This window comes from Phoca vitulina, unplaced genomic scaffold, assembly GCF_004348235.1.
Source record: "Phoca vitulina isolate PV1807 unplaced genomic scaffold, GSC_HSeal_1.0 scaffold2, whole genome shotgun sequence".
NCBI classification, from domain to species: domain Eukaryota; kingdom Metazoa; phylum Chordata; class Mammalia; order Carnivora; family Phocidae; genus Phoca; species Phoca vitulina.
The window spans coordinates 81,893,928-81,917,375 of NW_022589705.1; the positions used below are offsets into that span (position 1 = coordinate 81,893,928).

At 46.6% G+C, this 23,448-nt stretch overlaps 1 protein-coding gene and 1 long non-coding RNA gene across 3 annotated transcripts in view; both read left to right on the top strand.

Annotated features, from left to right (window-relative positions):
- Window positions 1-7,196, top strand: part of PAFAH2 (platelet activating factor acetylhydrolase 2) — a 30,385-nt gene extending 23,189 nt beyond the window's left edge. For both annotated transcript variants that reach the window (XM_032390849.1, XM_032390859.1), the window contains one exon: window positions 5,296-7,196. In XM_032390849.1, coding sequence (XP_032246740.1) covers window positions 5,296-5,390 — 95 coding nt within the window. In that variant the 3' untranslated portion in view covers window positions 5,391-7,196. The remainder of the gene's footprint in view (window positions 1-5,295) is intronic.
- Window positions 7,197-13,018: 5,822 nt separating this feature from the next.
- Window positions 13,019-23,357, top strand: LOC116640748. Its single transcript, XR_004301057.1, has 3 exons — window positions 13,019-13,116; window positions 18,578-18,696; window positions 23,250-23,357. It is a non-coding gene; the product is annotated as an uncharacterized LOC116640748 (long non-coding RNA).
- The last annotated feature ends 91 nt before the right edge of the window (window positions 23,358-23,448 follow it).

Here is a 23,448-nt window from a genome sequence, read left to right on the forward strand (position 1 = left end):
CTGTATTTTTCTCCCTTTCTACTCTAGTTTTTCTCTTGCTGATAGCATCTACTTGTTCATAGTTACTGGTTCCTCATAGCTTCGGTTGGCTCGAACCACTCATGGCTTGGTCTCCCTGCCTTGTGGCATCCTTTCCTCTGTGGCTCCCAGTGCTCACTGCCGTATTTTCTTGGATTTCTTCGATCAGATTCGAGAGAGACAACTTGATTCTCCCAGCTCATCTTTACTTAGCAGCACATTGTAGGCCACTGCCCCACCCAGGCTCGGAGCTATCCTGACCAGATGTCCCTTTCTGAACCAGCCAGAATGGAGGCGGCTACCACTGTGTGCACCAGACTGATCCCTCAGTAGTGTTGTGCACAGTACAGTTCCCTTCAGAAGGGAGCCAGGCCAGCCCGAGTTTCCAAGGCCACCTCACTCTAGCCTAAGAGCAAGATCTGATCCTTTCTGACTCCTCTCCACTCGCCCTGGTCATCCTCACAAGGGCTACCCAGAGAAGCCTCAGACCTCTTGCACATGGCAGCTCTTTAGATACTCGAAGTCCCCAGTGGTGTCTTCTCTGCATTTTCTGTTCGGTAAGCTAGATGTCCATGCTACCTGCACCTGTTCCCCGTGCGGCTCCCCACGTTGCAATTTATTATCCCCTTTGGACGCACTTGTTTGTCGGGGTGTCTTTTAATGTGTGGTGCCCTGACTTGAACGTGACATGCTGGATGTGGTACATACAGCAGGACGGTCACCTCTGTGCTCTGGACACTAGACGTCTAGTTGCATGGCTTGAGTGCATTAACAGTTCCAACAATTGCCAAACAAATTTGGTGTGGAGTTCAGTTTGCTTTTTTTTTTTTTTTAAGATTTTATTTATTTATTTATTTGACAGACACAGAGAGAGAGCACAGATAGGCAGAGCGGCAGGCAGAGGGAGAGGGAGAAGCAGGCTCCCCGCTGAGCAGGGAGCCCAATGCAGGGCTTGATCCCAGGACCCTGGGTTCATGACCTGAGCCGAAGGCAGATGCTTAACTGATTGAGCCACCCAGGCACCCCTCAGTTTGCTTTTATTTATTTATTTATTTATTTAATTTTTTTTTTTTTAAGATTTTATTTTTATTTGACAGAGAGAGACACAGCGAGAGAGGGAACACAAGCAGGGGGAGTGGGAGAGGGAGAAGCAGGCTTCCCGATGAGCAGGGAGCCTGATGCGGGGCTCGATCCCAGGACCCTAGGATCATGACTTGAGCCGGAGGCAGACGCTTAATGACTGAGCCACTAAGGCACCCTCCTTAGTTTGCTTTTAAAACATATTTGTTCTGTTATGAATGTATTGACTTTTTTAACCTAAATTTGCATATCTACATGCCTGTTCATTTCATCTTGCTCCTGTGAGCCATTATGCCAGCCTGGGTATAGAGACTGCAGGGTTAATAGAGACTTTAGGGCATCACCCTATCACCTCGTAGGAGAGGAATGGATCCATGACTCTAGACTTCAGTGGGGACTGACTACATGGTCCTCGGCCCACTTTCCCTGGTAACTGTTAGCATCGTGTCATTAGGTAAAGAGCCAAAGATGACAGGGGAGCCCCCCATGGCATGATTGGGCTGCAGTTAGGAGCAATGTCTGTTGAGCTAAAATGCTCATTACTGGAGACCAGCAGAAGGGGAGATGGGAAGGAGAGTCTTAGACTATAGGGACGTTATCGAGAACTTGCTTTATGCCAGGCCTTCCACTAAGTACTTTAGATTCACCATCATATGTAATCCTGAAGACGACCCTCTCCAGTAGGTACTTTTATTATTAATTCCATTTTATAGATGAAGATATGAAGCTTAGGAAATTTAAGTAATTTGTCCAAGGTTATCTGGTTACTAAGTGGCAAGGCCAGAATGCAGCCTAAATTGTCTGATTCCAAAGCCCCCATACTTAGCTGATACACTGTCCTGCCAGCGACTCTTAATGACCAAGGTATGGACTCAGTCTTGAGGAGACACAGAAAGCAGGCGCCTAGCTGGCAGAAGGGACGGGACAGTCAGGAGAGGAGGCTCCCTGGACAAAGTGATGCTTGTCTTTAACAGATGAGTCTGGCTCACCAGGGAAGGGGCAGGGGTCTTCTAAACAGAAGGCACTGAGGCTTGTGTGGTCAGTTTGGGGAAACTGTGTTTAGTGCATCTGGCGCTCAGGATAGTGAACTGGTAGAACATAACGGCAGAGAAGTGGGCAGAAGCCAGATGTAGAAGACGTGTATTTGCTGAAATGAGTGTGGATTTTAGTCCACTGGCAAGGGAATGTCATGATTAGACGTGTGTGTGCGGTCTGGCTGCATCATGGAGGACAGGCGATGGGCCTGTCTGAGAGGCTGAGGGCCCCGCTCGAAGGCTGTGGTGTAACCAGGCAAGAAGAGATGAGACAGAGTCTGAAAAGGCAAAGACTCTCCACTTGGGGGCAATTAGCTTTGCAAAGGGAGAAAAGCATTTTGGTGGCCACATGTCACACGGGAAACCAAAATGGGCTGCGGTGAGCTGTACCTCTCCCCGCTCCTAAAAATACCTCTGGGAGCACATCTGCCACTGACCCCGGGATGTTCTTTCTCTTGGTGCTTCTGTCCTGTGAGCTATAGGCAGCTTTCTGTCTCCCTCTTCCACTCTCCCTTCTCCTTTCTCTGCAGACCTCTGATACCCTCCCCTCCCCTGTCTCTCCGCTGATTAACTTCGCCTCCCACCTCACTGAGAAAATGAAAGTAGTCAGTACTTCCTCGAAATCCCAGCGCCTTATCTACCCACCTTTGTGCAGACACTCAGCTCCGCATCTGGTTACTAGCTCCCAGTCAGTTGTCTGTCTAAGGCCAAGCCCTCCACCCGCACACAGCTTCCCTTCTCTTCCGTGGGCTCAAAGTGATTTCCTCTTATCTTTGATCATCAATTTGCCCCTCTCGACTTGGTTCATTTCACCCTGAAATTTCTGTGATTTTTTTTTTTTAAGATTTTGTTTATTTGAGAGAGAGAGTGAGCCAGAGCGAGAGAGGCAGCACAAGCAGGGGTTGGGGCAGAGGGAGAGAGAAGCAGGCCCCCCACTGAGCAGGGAGCCCGATGCGGGGCTCGATCCCAGGACCCTGAGATCATGACCTGAGCTGAAGGCAGACGCTTAACTGACTGAGGCGCCCAGGCACCCCTCACCCTGAAATTTCTCTTAAAAAATACCTCTCTTGACCCCACTTTCCCCTCCAGGTTACCACCCCATTTCCCTGTTCCTCCTAACAGCAAAACTCCTCAAAAGAATGTCCGTCTTTACTCTCTCTGGTTCTTCTCTTAGCATTCTCTCTTAAACCCACTCCAGTCAGGCGTTTGCATCCCAGTTCCCTGGGAGAACTGCTTTTGTCAGTGTGACCGGTGACCCTCACAGCCCTCAATCCGGTGGTGAGTTCTCATTCCTCATCTGCTGGGGTGCCCAGCAGCTTCTGACAGAGTTGGTGACGCCCTCCTCCAAGAAACCCTGTGTTCGCTTCCAGGACACCCCACTGTGGGTTTTCTCCTGTCTGGATGTCTGCTCCTCCTCGGTCTACTTTACTGCTTCCGGGGCTCAGGGCTTGGACCTCTTCTCTCTCCGCATCCCCTGATGTCATCCATCCACTCTCATGGCTGACAACGCCCCATGTCTCCAGTTCGATCTCTCCCATGAACATCACATTTGTATAACCTGCCACTCAATGTTTCTCTGTCCAGTAGGACATCTCCAACAAAACCCGATTTCGATTTACTCAAGCTGACATCTTCCTTCTTGTCTCTGCTCGCCTTTCCAATCCCTTAGAAATCCTCTTGGCGGGCGCCTGGGTGGCTCAGTCATGAAGCGTCTGCCTTCGGCTCAGGTCATGATCCCAGGGTCCTGGGATCGAGTTCCACATCGGGCTCCCTGCTTGGCAGGAAGCCTGCTTCTCCCTCTCCCACTCCCCCTGCTTGTGTTCCTGCTCTCACTATCTCTCTCTCTGTCAAATAAATAAATAAAATCTTTAAAAAAAAAAAAAATCCTCTTGGCTCTACCTTCTGGCTACATATGGAATCTCGTCCCTTGTCCTCACCCCCACAACTGCCACCCTGTCCAAGTCATCTCTCCCTGCCCTTGCCTCCCCACATGGTCTTTTCTTAATCAAGCGGCCAGAGTGATCCTGACAGAAACTAAGTCCGATCTCTCACGCCCCTGTTCCGAATCCTCCAGTGGTCCCCATTTCTCTGAGAGTCAAAGCCAATGTCCAGTGTCCCGCTGGCCCCATATGATGCGGCCCTCTGTTTTTTCCCATAGTACTTATCACCTTTTCCCATCCTATATAATTTATTGTGTTTATTGTTATCTCTGCCTATTAGATTATGAGCTCTATGAGGATAAGGGTTTCTATTTGTGTTGTGGATGTATTTTTAGCACCAAGAACATATTGGCTCATCATGGGTGTGCTCAATAGTTTTTGAATTAATGAATATGTAACACTTGCTTGATGAGGACCTCTTCCATGCCAGGTTCTTGGCGGGGCACTGGGGATCCAAAGATGGAGAGTGGTCCCTGCTTTCTGTCCCAGCTTTTGTTTGTTTTGAACAAAAGTACCATTTGCCTGTTCAGCTGTGCCCTGCTCCCTCAGCCTTTGACTGCTCTTGCTGTGTTAGACCCATCTGCCTGTGACCCCAGGGCCCTCTCTTGAATCCTATCCTGTGTTAGGCTGCCTCATGATGTTGCCATCCTGTTCTCTCCCACCCTTCACTGAGGTGGCCCTGAATGTGCTTCCACCAGCTGACGTGCAGAAGATCTCTTCCTTCCTGCTCAGCAGCTTCCCTGAGCTTAGATGTAGGCTTTCCATATTCTCACTCTTTCTGACCCAGGTTTGAATTCTGTCTCTACCACTTCTCCACTGGAATGACCTTGGGTGAATTAGGTAGCTTTTCTGAGCCTCAGTTTCCTCAGCTGTAAAATAGGGCTAATACAGGACTTAACACATAGGGATATTGTGAGAATTAAATGAAACAGTGTATGTTTGGCACAGTCTCTAGGATGAATTACTCTTCAGTAAATGCTGCCTTCTGTTGTTATTACCCTTATTGAGTTGTTATGGGGTAAGCAAGTCACGTATGAAGCCCATTTATAAAAGCACTCAGTGAACAGTAGTTACCATACTGCTGTCACCATCACAACCACCTAACCAGTCCTTTTAGTATCCCTGGTGCTCCTCTCCAGGATGACCCACTAAATCCACAGTAGCTATTCTTTGATCTTACCTTACAAAGATTTCCCTAACATTCCTGTTTTTTCCCCACTCAGAACTGAAAGAGGACTATGACCAGTGGGACAGCCTCATTGAAGGCATCGGACCATCGCTCACCCCAGGGGCCCCACACCATCTGTCCAGCCTGTAGGCACAATCAGTCATTTGTGAAAGGTCACTGAGCTGCGTTCCCATTTGGGGCCTGCCCAGGGACACCCGTAGCCTCCTATCAAGAAGTGGTTGGCGTGATCCTTCTTCACAGATTGAGAGGATATAATCACACTGCTGATTGGATAACTGGGTACTTTGATCTTGGACTTGTTGATCTTAATCTCACACTGGGACTTGGATCACTTACTCATTGGCAAACTGGCTTTCTGGGAACCGAACCCTGATGGTGTGGGGAACAAGCAGTGGGGTAGAGTTCGGGGGCAGGGGGTTGCTTCAAGCTCCAAGCTGAACAGTATTAACCCAGCAGCCTACTCCCTCCCCTTGGGCCATTGTGGCTTCTGTCGTGGAAGAAATGAAGCCAAAGGATGGAGTAAAATTCCCACCTTCAGGACCTCTAGCCCAGCTTAGCACTATCCCTTCATACCTCTCAGCCTTCTCCCTCCCCAGGGCCACTTGGTAAGTTCTGAGCACTTTAGGTAACTTTCTAGGATATGGACCACCATCAGATTTTCTGTTTATTTTCTTATTGCATGAAACATGGTTAGGACTCAGACTTGTGAGCCCATGGAGGAGGGCAGAAGCATTGTCCTCACAGCATAGGTGGAGAAGCTGAGGTCCAGAGTGGTATCACAGAAGCTCTGGATGTCATGGAGGTTTGCCAAAAATGTACCTTGAAGAGAATCAACACAAGTTGGTAGAGATAGAGAAGGTAGATTAACACCATTAAATGGCCGTTTGAACAGGCCCTTGCGACAGGAGGGAGGCAGTTTGGTTGGTTAGAATTCAGGTGGCCACCCCTGGAGATGTCTAGGAACACTTTGGTCTTGCCTCTTAACCTCAGATATCATGAGTCTCCAACTTGCTCAGAATCAGGGTGCTGTAATTGTTTTCTGGCTCTGAGGCCCTAGCCTCAAATGTATATCAAGATATAGACTGAATTTCCATTCTGTTCCATTTATAATATGAATGATATTAATACTCATGTTTGCCTAATGATATGTTGGAATATTTTCTTTATTTAATCTGCATTAGAGCAAGATGGCGAGCCATCTGGAAGTAACTTTTCCTTCTGTCTTTCTTTGTTCGCTTACCACTTATGCCCATGTGGAAAAAAACACTTTAAAAGGAAAGGAAATCTTCTTGGAAATCTAACTCAAAGCTGTCTGGGAACATCAACCTGAAACTCTCCTCTCCACTCCTCTAGACTTCATACCTCAGCCCAGGTAGGGGACCCCAAGACAAGGCAGGAGCAAAAGGGAAATGCATCTCTACACAGTAGATCCAAGGTCAGTGCCACCAAAGCAGGCTGGGACCATGTCTCCCATCTCAACAGCTATTCTTTCTAAGACATGAAATATCAGATCCACTGAGACTGTGGACCTTGGGAGGATCTGAAGAATTCCGGTGAGACGGAGTGTAAGGAGAATATCATTCATTAAAGCACTGGGCTCTAGAATTCTGTATCCTGGTTTTGAGTCCCAGCTCTACCACTACTAACTGCGTAAATTTGAGCAAATTGTGTTCTTTTTCCATTCTCAGTTCCTGAATTTCTAAAACGGGGATCTGCATCATGAATCGTTAAGAGGATTTAAGCATAAGGATGTGTGACCCATGGATTATTTAAAAGTATGATTCCTACTTTCTCATTATGTGAGATTTTATCTTATAGCTTTTGTTTTCTGGCTTTATTGCTTTGCGGTCAAAGAAAATAACCCCTACGGTCTTCATCCTTCAAGATTTGTTGAAACTTGCTTTTTGGCCCAATGTAAGGTCAGTTTTGTAAATATTCCATATATGATTTAAAAGACTGTATATTTTGAAGTTTTGGGCTTGCTATTTTACTCAGCAGCACATTATGGACTTCCTTCTATGAGCGTGCATACGGTATTTAATAGAGCCTTCAAACCCCCATATGGGGACCAGAGCCCCTCCGCACTTACAGAACCAGTAGATGCCACTTCCTGTGCCTGGGGCTGGTTCTGCAGATGCTGGGGGCCAGTCCTGGCAGCATTAGCTCATGAGACCCAGCAAATATGTCCAATGTCTGTGCAGCTATGTTTTGTAAAGAAGGTACTCCGAAACTGGATCCATCTCCTCCTTTCAGTTCATGAACTGGTAATGACTCATTTATCTGGCAACACTGGAGTAGGTGAATCTTTATATAATTGAAAATTATCCTATAAGCCACAAAATATAATATAATATTGACTATTTTGAATGGCAATCTACCAAAAAGATAATGCACCCATTTTCTTAATGTGAGCTGACGTCTAACTTTTTTAGGATGTCTCTATTAAGATAAACTAGATTATGTGGTAGTTAACAAGCAGCCCCCAAAAGTAACAAGTGTGTTTCTTGCCCATGTCCTTGTTCTCTATTGGTTGGGGAAGCTCTGCCTGGTGTCGTCTTTATCCTTACTTGGGGACCCAGACCAGCAGAGCTGCCGCTCTTGAAACCGTTCATTGCCAGTTGCCAAGATGGAGCACTCACTAGCTCTTGAAGCTTCTTCCCAGAAGTGCCACCCACTCACTGTTTCCATTCACATTTCATTAGTCACAGCAAGTCATCTGGCCTTACCTAATACCCCACAGCACCCCAGGAGAGCCGACATATCTGCGGGCAGATCTGAGGTCTGAGCAGCGCTGCCCTCTGGTCTGGAAAGGCGTGGAGAGCTGTTTGCACCGACCCTCTGTGGCCCCAGTGGCTGTCCTCTGAGCTCTCTTGATTGCTTTTCAGAGCTTGTGCTGTCTCCCTTGCAGTCGGGCTGCCAGCCATCACCCTTCATTGCCTTAAATGTGCCAGCCCCTGGTGGCCCTCCCTGTTCACTTCAAGTTTGTGACTTCTGATCAGCCACCTTATTTACAACTGTCTAAACGAAAACTAGGTAGTCAGAGAGGGCTTTAGAGACTCTCCTGGAGTTAAAATGCACTGCCTTTAGCACTGGGACTTTATAATCCTTCCTTTGACTGCTCAGAAGGGATATCACAAGACCTTCGGTCCTTTGTCCTGGTTTTTTGTTTGCTTCCAGGGGATCGAAAGACATCAGCTAAATGGGCCTTTAGATAAGTAAGGTAATTATGCATATTATTTGGCATTTGCTGGTAAATTACCTTCTAGTGAATCCTTTCCAAAAGCAAAGAAGAGGTCTTGGGTTTCTTTTGCATCTTGTTCCCCATCCCATTCTAGGACTACCCATGGAAGCCTCTTGGTGGTACATGTTAAACCTTCTGTGCATGGGATGATGCAGGAGGAGGGAAGATTAATAAACACAGACTGGAATGAGATTCCTCATCCCTCCCCCTTCCCGGACTTGTCAGGCTGAGGCCAATCGGATTCTCACTGTGCCCCCAACACAGTCCCCAGATGCCTTTCTCGTGTACGTCCTGACATAGCTGCTTCCTTGCCCATCCTCAGGAGGACTACGAGGCTCTTAAAATGTCAGTCGATGGACTCCAACTCCATGTCTGGGCCTTGTGGGGACCTACATCTGCTCCCCTTTTCTTCTGGGGCACCACTTACCCCTGGGCCTGCAGAGTGACAGAGGGACAGGAGAGGCCGCACTCTGTACTCAGGACCCATCCTCATTAGGAAGCTTACTTTCTGTCCTGTCACAACCACACGCAGATGCCAAGTGTCCCTGTCCGTTGCCACATGGCAAAGGAACGGAGATGATGATGCTCATAGCCTGTGTTTATTGGGCCCTTCCTGGGAGTCAAGGACTACGCTCAGGGCTTCACACACATCATCTCGCTTGCTTCTCACAGGAACCCCCTGAGCTCGGGTGCTGTTGGCTTCATTTTACGTATAAGGAAACAGAGCATTAGAGAAGTGACTTGATCAAGAGGTCACAGCAAGAATTTGGCAAAGCTGGCATTTTGGCATCAAAATCCAAGCTAATCACTGAGCCATACTGTTGGATACACATACTTGGTTTTGCACCTTCCTCTGTCTCTTTAAACTCTCAAGATATGAAGAATGTAATTTCATGAGAAATTGAATCAAAAATACCAAACTCCATGGGGTGCCTGGCTGGCGCAGTCAGGGGAGTAGGTGACTCTTGATCTCGGGGTTGTAAGTTCAAGCCCCACATTGGGTATAGAGCTCACTTAAGAATAAAATCCTTGGGGCACCTGGGTGGCTCAGTTGGTTAAGCGACTACCTTCAGCTCAGGTCATGATCCTGGAGTCCCTGGATCGAGTCCCGCATCGGGCTCCCTGCTCAGCGGGGAGTCTGCTTCTCCTTCTGATCCTCTTCCCTCTCACGCTCTCTGTCTCTCATTCTTTCTCTCTCAAATAAATAAATAAAATCTTAAAAAAAAAAAAGAATAAAATCCTTAAAAAAAAAAAAAAAACTCCAAAAAAAAAGTCTAACTCCAGCAATTTCTATATGACTTGTATTTAGACTCAGTGACACCCTCAGCATTATTGAGAGATGGGTTGGGGAGGGAAGTGCCCCTCACCAAGGACTGTGGGTTCTCGGTTGGTTTGATACATGAGACAAGTAGCTCGGGTTGAGAAGATGGTCTTCGAAATCAGACAGCTCCACCTCTATTAGCCCTGTGACTTCATGCTGTTCATGAACTTTGGTTTCCTCGTTTGCAAAATAAGAATTCTGATAGTATTTACCTCTTCGAGTTGTTGTAATAATTAGATGAAGTAATGTGTGTAAAGAACTTTGCACAATCTCTACTAAGGGCTTAACACTAGCTGTGACCTGCACTGTGTTCTTTGGTCCTCCTTACACGCCTGTACGGTCAGATATCACTTTCCCTTCCCTGAGTGGACCCCAGTGGTCCTGGCCTAAGCTCTTAATGCAGCTTGTCTGGTTTCCCGGGTATTTCCCTCACAAGAAGCCTGCTCCCTGCCGCCCAACTGCTCTCATTGTGCGAGGGTGGAGCTAGATGAAAAGACAGTTTTTCTTTCTCGTGGCTGTGATTTCCTCACATCAAAACTCAAAACCCACCCCGCAGTTCTAGCCTGGCAGGTTCTCTTCACCACCAGGAAGGGTCTACACTCTTAGGTTCCAGTTTGGGTTTTAATTTCACTCCTGATCATCCAAGCACACATGTCTATGCACCGGATGTAACCTGGAGGTCCTAAAATGTTGAGTGGGAAACTCAGAGGTCTGTGTAGACGTTGGTCAGAGGGAGGAGGACCTGGGGGGTGGGGAGTGTGTAGTAGAGGCTAGTAGTGATTGTCTGCTGCCTGTGAGGTGGGCATAAAGGGGTTCAAGTGCCCCATGACCTCCTCAGGAGAACACCCCCCAGGCCTGACGAGGGCCTGCGAATGACCTCAGCTCTCCCCCTCACTGCCAGCTCTGATTTCCCACCAGCTCCTCTGTGTCCCCCTGCTGCTGGTTTCCAGGTCTTTTGAGGCCAGTCTCATCAGCAGCTCACCCCTGGACTCATCTCTTTCCCCCTGCATCCTGCTGCCAAATCTTCCTAAAACACTACTTTTGTATCAAAATGCCAGTCTGGCAAGGTGGTCTGATGGGAAGAGGACCAAACTGCTGGTCTGGAGCCTGGGTTTTTTTTTTTTTTAAGACTTTATTTATTTATTTGACACAGAGAGAGAGATAGTGGGGGAGAGAGCACAAGCAAGGGGAGTGGCAGGCAGAGGGAGAGGGAGAAAGAGGCTCCCCGCCAAGCAGGGAGCCCAACGCGGGGCTTGATCCCGGGACCCCGGGATCATGACCTGAGCCGAAGGCAGATGCTTAACCGACTGAGCCACCCAGGCGCCCCATGGAGCCCGGGGTTCTTGTCTCGTCTCTCAGTCATGGTCTCTCTTGCTTGGTGACCTCATGTAGGTGCATTTCCTCTTGTGACTTCGGTTTCCCTGTCTATAAATTGGGCTATGGGGTGGTGGTGGTTGAATTGGCTGATCCCTGAGGCCCCTTCGGTTCTGCCATTCTGGGGCTCTGGCCTGGAGTTGTCAGGAATCTGCAGGACTTCCTTTTCCCTGTAGGATGGCATCTCGCCCCCTCACTCCGTCTGGTCTTGCCCTACCCCTCCTGTCCTCTGCTTCTTGCCACACACTCTTTTTCCCCAGTCCCCCTAATATGCCCACCCATTCCCCAAACCAACACGCATGCCCTTTCTCACGATGTTTTCTTGCTTGGGGAGCCTCCCAACCTCCTTCCTCTACTTCCAAGTACTGCTAATCCTTTAGGCCCCTTTCGAGTTCTCCTCTTCTCTGAAAGCCTTCTTGATTAGACTCAACTAACATTTGATCTCTTGGCCTCCTGCTCCCCAGGAGAAACACATTCGTGCCATAATGGATTACATTATTCCAGGAGCAAGACCCATCTGTTGCATGGGAAAAGCATCCTCCTGTTGACTGACACAGGGGAGCAGGGATCACTGTCCCCACCCCGCTTGTCCCCCTCATCAGCAGGCTTCTTGTTCCCCAGCCAGACTTGGGAACAGCTGGTGTTCGCCTAGCCCTCTGATGGCTCCAGCTGCCCCTGCTGCTTCCCTTTCTTTTGGTTTTCTCAGACCCCAGCTGTGGGGCCCAGGGCAGAGCTAGTGACGGTGCAGCCCAGGGCAGCTGGAGTGAACAGAGAGAACATGGATGTGGAGTGCCTGAGAGTTAGAAGGAAAGCAAAACTGAGCACAAATCACACCGATATTGAAAACGAGGGAAAGTTTGCCAGCTTAGTTTCCCCATCTTGCTTTCATCTAAAAAAAGAAGCTGCTCAGAAATCCAGTCCTCCTCAGCCCGCGAAACCAGATGGTCCCTACATGCTCAGCCTGCCAAGTGTGCGTGTATAATTACTCATTTTCATGGTATCACACCCAGGTCTGAAGCCAGACACACTTTTTTGCCATTTGATCTGGAGCCAGTGAACCCTTCTGAGCCTTTCTTTTTCTGTAAAATGGGGTCACTAATGTCTGCCATGCCCACCTCAGGACTGGGGGTGGGGGGAGGGTTTCAGTGTCAGATGTAAGAGCGCTTTGTAATTTACAAGGCACTAGACAAATATATATTGCTATTAATAACAAAAGTGCCATATTTTGTTTTTGCCAGTGTGCTGCTACATAATGAGCACTTGTTTTGTGCCAGGTTCTGTGCTGAGTGTTTCACATACATTGTATCATTTAATCCTAACAACATCCCTGCAAGGTAGTGCATGTCCTCCCCATACCAATGCCCAGGAAAATGAGGTTCAGAAAACTGTGCTCACTCAGCCACAGTTACCCAGCGTGTGATTAAGTCCTGGAGCCAGGAGTTGAACTTAAGCTGTTGGGTTCCAAAGCCAGTGCTCTTAATTTCTGTTCATTCCTATCTCACAAAAAGAAAGCAGCTCTCTACCCTACGTAGGCGAAAATAACCCATGATTTGCTTTCCAGTAAATGCCCTCAACAGTTGGGTCATACAAAGAGTCATTTTTGTTGACGATCCAATGGAGTCCTGATAGTGCACCTGTGAATGCTTTTCTAGTAGTAGAGATGGGCTGGTTCCAAGAGTCCATCTATCATCTGTCCACCTCACAGAAAGCGAACAGTTGAGAGAACAAACCCATTAGCACTGTACTCTATAAACCATGGAGCCAACCAACTGGCAGAAAAAATTTTTTTAATCTCTGACTTATATATTGTAGATTAGTGATTCTTAGCTCTAGACACACATCTGAATCACTTTGGAACTATATACAAATACAGATGCCCTGGCCATGTCTCCAGAGACCCAGAGAAGCTGATTCGGAAGGTATAGCGGTGGGCTCCATGGGTGTGTGTGTGTGTGTGTGTGTGTGTGTGTGTGTGTGTTATAAGCTCCGGGGGTATTCCTGATACACAGCCTCATTTGAGAACCCCTGTTATGGTTTAACACTACTAGCCTATTTTTCTCTTCTTTATGGAACAAGAGTACTAGCTGAAAATATAGAATCATTACATTTTAGAATTGGAAGAGCCTTTTGGTGCATGAGGAAACCAAAGCTCAGAGAAGTTCAGCAAGTAGTCGGCAGATTTGAATTAAAATCCAGATCTGAAGGTGCCTGGGTGGCTTAGTTGGTTAAAGTGTCTGACTCTTGATCTCAGCTCAGGTCTTGATCTCAGGGTCATGAGTTCAAACCTGTGTTGGGCTCCATCTTGGGCATGGAGCCTACTTTAAAATCAAATCAAATCAAATTCAGATCTGAATTCCAGTCTCGTGCTTTAGATGCATCCATAGATGCCAGGGTTTTGTTGGATTATTAAGAAAATCCTCAGGACCCACTCACTATGACATCTATGGTTTCCAGCAATCATACCTTGGAGTTTTTGTGTAGGGAAGAAGCCTGGGCTAAAAGGTCTGTCAGAGTCAACTCAGATGGCCTTTCTCACATGTGTTCATTTACACTAATGGTTGGCCCTGTCCTCGTGGAACTGAATCTAGAGGGCAAGAAAGGCCAACAGTTAGACTCCATGTCATGATTGCTATAATAGGGGCTGTCCAAGGCTCCAAAGTGGTACAGGGTGATTAGTTCAACTTCAGCAGAGGAGAAAAGCTCTCAGAGAGTATCATATACTTGAGCTTGGTATTTGTATTAGTTATCGAGGCATAATAACCCCAAATTTAGCAGCTTAGAACAACAAACATTATCTCACACTTTATGGCTCAGGAATTCTGGAGTGGCTTAGCTGGGTGGTTCTGGCTTAAGATCTCTCTTGAGGTTGCAGTCAGGATGTCAGCTGGGATTACTGTCATCTGAAGGCTTGACTAAGACTGGAGGATCCACTTCCAAGCTGGCTCGCTCACGTGGCTGTTGGCAGGAGCTCTCCATGGGGCTGCCGCTTAAGACATGGCAGCTGGCTTCCCCCAAAGCAAGTGATCCAAGAGAGAATAAGATGGAAGCTGCGATGTCTGTCATGACCCATCCTTGGAAGTCATATTCCATCGTGTCCACAGTATCATACTGTTATTCAGGCCAGGCCTATTCAGTGGGGGAGGGGACTCTACAAGGTGTCAACACCAGGATGTGGGGATTACTGAGGGTCATCGTGGAGGCTGGCTGCCACAGAATTGAAGATGGAGTTTTCCAGATGGCCAAGGGAGAAGGCCTTCCAAGCACAAGAAATAACATGTAAAGATGCAGAAATATAAATAGCAGGGCATAGCATATTTAGGACATTGTAACCGGTTTGGAGAAAATAGGTGAAAAATGGGGATTTAGGGGAGCTTAACTGAAGAAATCAAGGCCTATGTCAAGTGAAGGAGTTAAGCCTTTATCATTTGGCAAGGGTTTTCAGATGTTTCCACATATTGGAATCATGTGAGAAGATTTTAAAATTTCCAATGCCAAAGCTACACCCATATCAATTAAATACGAATCTCTGGGAGTAGACCCGGATATTAGTAGTTTTAAAAATTTCTCAGGTGAGGGGTGCCTGGCTGGCTCAGTCGGTGGAGCATGCGACTCTTGATCTTGAGGTTGTGAGTTCAAGCCCCACATTGGGCATGGAGCCTACTTTAAAAAAAATGTTTCTTAGGTGATTGTAATATGCAGCCAAGGTTGAAAACTAGTGCTGTAGGCCACATGAAGTAACCGAAAAGCTTGAAGCAGGAGAGTTATATGACCAGACTTCCCATCTCTTCTCAGGGATGAAGAAGTGCAGCTGTACTTTCCCTCTCTGCTCACCTTGAAAGTTACTAGTAGAACCAGAAAGGCCCCTCGTCTGCACTCACCCCCCTCAGGTATTCTATGTTTCATCATCTTTACTACCGAAAATGGAGCAGAAGCATCTAAACTTTAGCAGCCCCTAGTAACTTCTCATCATCCTAAATTACCTATTTATAAATTTCCAAACCTAGTGTGGATGCCAACTTTCTTACATTAACATAATCACTCGAGAGTTTTTTTTTTTCCCCCACTTCACACTTTCATATATCCATTTGTCTATTTCTGCACGGTCCTCCCATCCAACAGGAGAGTGTAAATTAGGGCTGGGGACTTCTGAGTCAGATGGACCTCTGAATTGGAGTCCTGATGTCATCACTTATTAACGTGTTGGGTGACTGAACCTCTCAGGGCTTCAGCTAACTCATCTGAAAAATGCAATCCTATCTGCTCAGAAGATGCTTGAGGATACTAGATGAGGTCATGCATGTCAAGACCTCTCCTCAGTGCCTGACACATAGCGTGCAATAAACGTTTGTTACCATTCAGCATCCCAAATGACATTTTAATATTCCATCGCATCAACCACCACCCTTCCGTTTGGGTCTGCTTAGCAGTTCTCCCCATTGCCAGGGTTTTGAGCCACTTTTAGTTGTTTTTAGCTGTACTATTTTACATTTTTTTGTATAAATTGGTGGGATTTCTCTTTAGAGTTCTTTCCCTAATATTTTAGACATGGAAATTGAAGATCAGAGAGATGAGGTAACTTGCCAAACGAAGGTCTTACTGCTTGTTAGTATCAGAGCCAGGACTAGGGCCAGGTCCCAGATACCCTGAAGCTTACCCTCGTGTTCTTTCTCCCCTGCCACCCAGACTGGAAACTTGAAGAGTGGCTCTTCTTGCCTTCTCTTCTCCAGGCTGAGCAATTCAGATCTCCCAGTGTGCCCTCTGACATGCCCTCTCCCACCCTTTCATCATCCTAGAGGCCCCTCATCAATCCACTATAATTGGAGCCGCAGCCCTGCTGGTCCCCTGGGGGGTGGGAGCAGACAATGACTAATGCTTTGGAGACCTGGACTCCTCTCTTGGCGCCTCTGGATCTCTGTTGGTTGATGTTGTGCAGTCAGATGGGGATGGGGATCCGTCTGACTCATACCCCTCTCTCCTACCTGGAACACTGTCTGATTTCATCAAATCCACCTTCCCAGAACAGTGGAGCTTAAAGGGACCAGAGAGATCATTCTCTAACCCCGTTATTTACAAAAGGAGGAAACAGACTCAGTGATGCAGATTAGTCAGTAGCAGATCTGGGACTAGGACCCAGGCCAGGAGACTCCCAGTGTGGTGGTGGCGAGAGGGCCCTGGAGCCAGGCAGGCCTGGGTATGAGTGAGTCCCACCTGTGTGAACTTGGGCAAGCAAGTTAAGCGATGCCCAATTTCCTCTTCTGTAAAATGGTGATACCCAGCTCAGGGATGTGATAAGGAGTAAATGAGATAACTAATGTAGAGTATGGAGCACTGTGCTCCATAAATGGTAGGTAGTTGGTAGAGCACAGGGGTTGAGTCTGGGCTTTGAAATCAGAGAACTCTTCAAATCCTAGACACCCACTCACGAGTTGAGCTATGTGATCTTGGACGACTTATTTAACAAGAGCTAATACTTAGTGAATTTACTTGCTCCAGGCATTATGCCAAGCACCTTAGAGAGATTATTTCATGTAATGTTCACCACACTTTTATGAGATAGGTGCCATCGGTATCCTGCTTTTACGATTGGGGATACTGAGGCATGCAGCAATTTAATAATTTTACCTCACCATCAGTATTTCTGATTATTCTCTACTTTAAATTCTTTTCTGCCAAGCACACCCATCTTCTTCCTTCAATGATGTAGAATTTTCTCCTGCTTTTGAGCTTTGGAACAGGCTGTAGTCTCTTCTATCCCGCTTCCCCTCTTCTCTTCATCAGATTCTGTTCCTCCCTTCTGTTCCAGCGTTGCCATGGACTCTCCTCCTCTGAAAAACCCACCCTCCAAGCCTCACACAAGCTGCTCCAGCATCTTCTCGGCCCTGTCTGCTGCCAGCGCCTGGGATCTACTCCTCAGGGCTGTTAGTTTCTCCTCCCCAGGTCCTCATGCACACTGGTTCCCCCATCACACAAAGGACTCCGTGAAGGACAAGTGTCCCTGGCCAGTTCAGTTCAACCAACATCATACCTGCTTGTGTCGCTGCTGGACCAGATGTTGGGCACTGTCCCAACTGTTCAGCCAGGCTGACAGATCACATCCTGCTCACCCCTACTCTATAAAAATGAAACTCAGATTTCACACCCCAAATGTGGAAGTCTGAAAACACGAATGCCAGCAAAAACGCGGAATTGGGGGGGATACTCATTGGGAATATTCATGCCCTTCTGGTGGCACGCCAGTCAGTTGGTGCAACCACTTTGGAAATATCTTCCAGAGTGGAAGATGCATATACCCTATGAGCAGCAAGTCTACTCCTAGGCAAACCCAAAGAAACCCTTGCTCACGTGTACAAAAAAACACATACAGAATTGTTTCATTTGTGTGGCACACAAATGTTTCTTCATCACAAAAGTTATTGTTTCCCCAAAAGCTCCAACTAGGGTTTTAAAAAAATAATGAAAGTGCTGAATTTTTCAAAATCACACTTCTTTTAAAAAAGTTTATTGTGGTAAAATATACATAACATGAAATTTACCCTTTTAATCCCTCAAGTGTATGGTTCTGTGGTATTTTTTTTTTTTTAAGATTTTATTTATTTATTTGAGAGAGAATGAGAGAGAGGGGGGAGGGTCAGAGGGAGAAACAGACTCCCTGCCGAGCAGGGAGCCCAATGCGGGACTCGATCCAGGGACTCCAGGATCATGACCTGAGCTGAAGGCAGTCGCTTAACCAACTGAGCCACCCAGGCACCCTGGTTCTGTGGTATTAAGTGCATTCACATTGCATAATCTAAAAATCCCATGTTTCTTGAGGAGCACAGTTTTAATATCTAGGTGGTAGAACATAGTAAATTAGGAACCACCTATGTTGTTAACAAAGCATTAAATAACCTATGTTTTAATTTATCCTGCCATTTATTTAACTGCCCTTTCTCTTGTTGATGCAAAAGATACGTGCCGTTAATTTGTTGTTGTTGTTGTTGTTCTTGATCCTTGTGATTCTATTTTTTTTCCAACTTTGTATTATGAAAAATTTGAAACATAGAGAAAAGTCGAAATCATAGTACAAAGGACACTTGTAAACACACCACCTGGATTCAATAATTTGAGACTTGTACTCATGTAGTTTATAAAACATTGCCTTCATAGGTCTCTTGGGTTAGTCCTCTGTTTCCTGTATCCCATTCAGGTCCATTTCCTTCTGGGCTTTCTTTTTCCTTTTGCTTGAGTATGCATACTGCTTTGAAAGGTTGTGTGACAGGGAAACTTGGGGTCCTTGTAGGACCTCAGATGTGTATGTTGATTTGGCTGGGGAGAGAATTCTAGGTACAAATTCATTTTTATCCCACAGACCTTTGAAGACCTCACTCCTTTGTCTTCCAGCGTGCAGTACTGTTGGTAAGAGCTCTGAAGCCAATCTAAGTCTTGATCCTTTATCTCTGGGAACTCTGGAGGCCAACTTTTATCCTCAAAGGTCAGACACGTCACCAATATGTGCCTAGGTATGTATCTCTTTTTGATTGAAAGACATTTATGAATAAAGGACTTGGTTGATTAGTATAGATAGATAGCTGGCGTAGGTTCCTCTGAAGCATGAGAGTTTTTTTTCCACAGGGGATCTCTTTCCTGCGTGGAAGGTCTGACTATGGGCGCTGAGAAGTGGGCAGGGCCTGTCAATAAGCAAGCCTCCCTTTAGGCAATCTCGGGATCCCCGAAGTTCTGAAATAAGGAGTGGAACAATATGTTACTGGCCTGTTAGTTGCAATGAACAGAAAACAGGCATGATCCCGCTTAAGCAAAAACAATTTATTGGCTTAGGAAGTTTGAAATAGGGTTGCTGACTATCTGCATGGTGGCAAGATGGCTGTCAGCAGCCCCAGACTCCCATCATCTTTATAGTCCACAATCCCAGAGGAAGATCCTAGAGTGTTCTCTCCTAGGCATCATATTATTAGACCCCGTGGAAGGAGGCTGACTCTGCTTGGGTTCTGTACCTTCCTCTTAGACCAGTCGCTGTGGACAGGAGATAGGTACTAAAGTTGGCCAGGCTTGAGCCATGGCCCAGTTCTTTCGCCTGGGGCAGGCATGACACTGTGACTGTTTACCAGAACCATATGGGATGGCAGAGGGGCAGGCAGCCCCGCAAAGGGCAGAATTCCAGGCAGGCAGACCACCCATACCCTCATAAGGATTCTAGCGTTTTTCGTTTCCGGATGGAGCGGTCTCTTTTTCCCTTCTGGGACCTCTGGCTTTTTCACCTGAGAACCCTCCCTGAGATCTCTCGCTTTGTTTAGAAATCACTTCCAAAGCCTTTAGCAGTTTTGAAAGCGGCCATTCAACCCTGGAATGCATTGGCACAGCACTATTCCTATGAGGACATCTACCCTAAAAACCAAATCATTAAATTTATAACTTTTTTTTTTACTGTCAAGTGGTGCATGTAAAGCAGACATCCTCGCTTCCCCTCTGAGCCCCGCCCAATACCAGCTCTCACTTCTGAAAGTCAGGAGTGATCTGCAGTGGAGAGGGGGTCAGAGACATGGTAGAAATCAGGAATGGAGTCAAGGTTGGGGGTAGAATGAGGGTCAGGGGAAGGGGGAGGGCCTGAGAGAAAGTAAGGGTTGGATAGGTCTTTCAGAAGTTACTTGGTGATTTTTTTTAATGGCAATTTTCTGTTTTGATTCAGTTCTATCAAAATGTCCCCCATATCGAATTGGCTTTGCCAAACTGCCCTGCTTTGAGGCCCAGTTGGAATGAGACTCAGATAGCTGACTCCCAGGCCAATACTCTTATCAGATGGTGCAGAGTCTCCTTGCAGAGAGGGCCCAGACCCAGACAGGGCAGGTTCCAGCCCGGCTCTGCCCTCATTTGTCTCCCGTGGGTTACTGCCTGAGCAGATGCTCCACCCATCCTGTATCCCGCTCCCCACACCCCCTTCCTCTTCCTCCTGGGTTCAGATCAGGAAGGGTTACACTCAGTGGAACAGGCAAGGGTGAGCTAACTGGCTGCTTCCACGTCCTGCCCCTGCCCTTCAAGTCTCTCCAGCCTCCTTGTCTTTCATAAATAAAGGCTGAGGCCCAGAGGATGCCCTCACCTCCTTGTTACACCCTGTTCACAACCAGAGCTGCAGAGCCCGTAGACTCCTTCTGCACTCCCATGGTGCCTGGGAAAGCCATAGGCTAGAGTCCCCGGAGCCCTGGGGTCCTGGGGCAGATAGAGCAATTGCTTCCCAGGGAGCAGTCCCTCCTCATGGTAGGGTCTCAGCCTTGAGTCAACATTTTTGGTTTTAATTTCGTTTCTCTTCCCTTTTTCCCCTCTTGTATTCCCGCCCCCCTCCCCCGACACACACACACACACACACACACACACCACCCCTATTCTTTGAGTAAGAGATGCTGTCCTAGTTAGCTTGGGCTGCCATAACAAAATACAGACTGGGGTGCTTCAACAACAGACATTTATTTTTCACAGTGTTGGAGGCTGGGAAGTCCCCAAACGAAGGTGCCAGCTGATTTGGTTCCTAGGTCCCTCTTCCTGGCCTGCAGACAGCTGCCTTCTCCCTGTGTCCTCACAGGGCAGAGAGAGAGCAGTCTTTCTCTTTGTCTTCTTTTCCTGTAGAGCCACTAATTCCATCATGAGGGCCCCACACTCGTAATCCCACCTAAACCCTATTACCTCCCAAGGGCACCGCTTCTCAATGCCATCACATTCCCAGGTAGAGCTTCAACGTATGAATTTTAGGGGGACACAAACATTCAGTCCATAATAGATGCTTATTGTAGAAGTTTTTGACAAATACAAAAAAGTAAAATGGAAGAAAAGTACAACCTATCCTACCAACTAAAGGGAAATAGTGTTTAGAAACTTCGAGCATATTTTCCTCAAGTATTTCTCAATACTTTATTTTTTTCAATACTTTAAAAAAATCATATATGCAACTTTGCATCTCATAAGCATTTTCCCGTATTAAACAATCTCTATAAACATTTTATAAGATATATGTATTCACCCTTTTAAACGACTGAAAAATATTTTATCCTATAACTGTGCCATAATTTATGTGAGCAATCTCCTAATGTTGGATGCTGAGGTTTATTATTTTTACTTTTTTACTGTGATGAAACCTTTCTGTGTCTTGACTATGGTGGTGGTCCCACAAATCTACATGTAATAAAATTACATAGAACTAAATACACACACAAATGAGTACACATAAAACAGCGAAATCCAAATAAGTTGTGTGGATTGATGATTATACGAGATATTCTTGCCATCGAGCGAATGTGTGCCCTCAAAATTCCTATGTTGAAACTTAATCCCCAGTGTGATGATGTTAGGAGGTGGGGGCCTTTGGGGTGATTAGGTCAGGGGGGTGGAGTTTCTTCACGCATTCTGCCATGTTGAGGACAGCAAGATGCCCACCTCTGAACCAGGAAAGGGGCTCTTACCAGACAGGTAATCTGCCAGTGCCTTCAGCTTGGACTTCTCAGCCTCTAGAACTGTGAGAAATAAATGTATGTTTTTTAAACCACCCACTTTTTGGTGTTTTTGTTATAGCAGCCTGAACAGACTGAGATGGTTACCACTGGGGAAAACTAGGTGAAGGGTATAGGGAGTCTCTCAATATTACTTCTTATAACTGCATGTTAATCTAAAAATTAACTCAAGGGGTGCCTGGGTGGCACATCAGTTGAGCGTCGGACTCTTGGTTTCGGCTCAGGTCATGATCTCAGGGTAGTGAGATTGAGCTCCGTGTTGGGCTCAGCGCTGAGCGCGGAGTCTGCATGAGATTCTCTCTCCCCTCTCCTGCCCCTCCCCCTGCTCATGTGTGTGCTCTGTCTCTCAAATAAATAAATCTTTAAAAAATAAACAAATAAAAATTAACTCAAAAAGTTTTTAGAAATCCATTGTAGTGGACATCTTATGTATGTGCCTATATACGTCTCAACTTCTAATTACTTCCTTTAGGTCGATTGCTATGAGAGAAATTGCTCATTAGAATCTACTCATTTCTACTCACTAGTAGAAAATAAGAGCTCTCGATCTCAGCACACTGGGGCTTCCTGGCTATCACCCAAGAAGCCTTGTGGGCACACGAAACTGATCTGTATGTCAACAGAGGAGGAGGGACCATTGCCACCAGGGACAGACGAGTAGGTTCTTGGACCAGGGCACCCCTCCCTTAGCAGTGCTTGAATGAATGGGGACAGCCTATATTTGCCATTTCTGTGCTCCCAAGGTTGATTAACCTCTGTTCCAGTTAGCACATTGTTTCTTTAGGTGTATGATTATATTCTAGTGAATTACAGTCAAATCTTGTTGACCCTGGAGCCCTTCTATCTCATTAAGGCACTTTTTCTTAGCCCCTTATTCAGTAGACCTGGAAGGTTCTGGAAGGCTCCTAGCCCCTGTGAAATTGTATGCAGAATTTTGAGTGTATATTCAAATGTGCATTTTTCTGGAGAGGGGGTGTGTACATGTATCAGATTTTCAGAAATGGGTATTGTACTCAGAGTCTTGTACTCAGGGTTTCACATACATTATCTCATGTTATCCCCACTGAGTCAAGAACCTTGCCCCAAGTTATCAGTTTGGGCAAGTTAAAGAACCACTGCTTTCTTTCTTTCTTTTTTTTAAAGATGTATTTATTTATTTGAGAGAGAGAGAAAGAGAGAGACAGGGAACATGGTGGGGAGGGGCAGAGAGAGAATCTTAAGCAGACTCCCAGTGCGGGGCTTGATCTCCAGACCCTGAGATCAGGGCCTGAGCTGAAAACCAAGAGTCAGACGATTGACCGACCGCGCCACCCAGGCGCCCCGAAGAACCACTGCTCTGTGAATCTTTTCTGGGGTACAGTTGATGCCTGTCCTGTAGGGAGGTCCTGCCCCCCCCACCTTTTTTATCTTCCTAAATGATGAACACGTTATTGACAGCAGTATACCCACACCCCACGCCAAGTGAAGCTGTGGAATGGCTTTGTTGATTCTTCCTACAGACTGAGCTCCACTGTCTGTCTCAGCATCTCTAGTTACCTGTTTTATTCTCTTATTTACAGATCCCTGTGTGAGCTCAAATTAGCTTGTGAACTAGTGCCTTGTGTCTGTGTCTTGCCCTCTTGCCCACTGTGGCGGCTTGGATGACATCTTCCGCTCTCCTGTCTTCCGAGAGGTAGGCCCGCTGTCTCTTTACTCTCCCTTTTACACCATCTGAGTCTAGAAACTTTAGGGTTGTTTTTTTTTTTTTTTTTTTTAAGA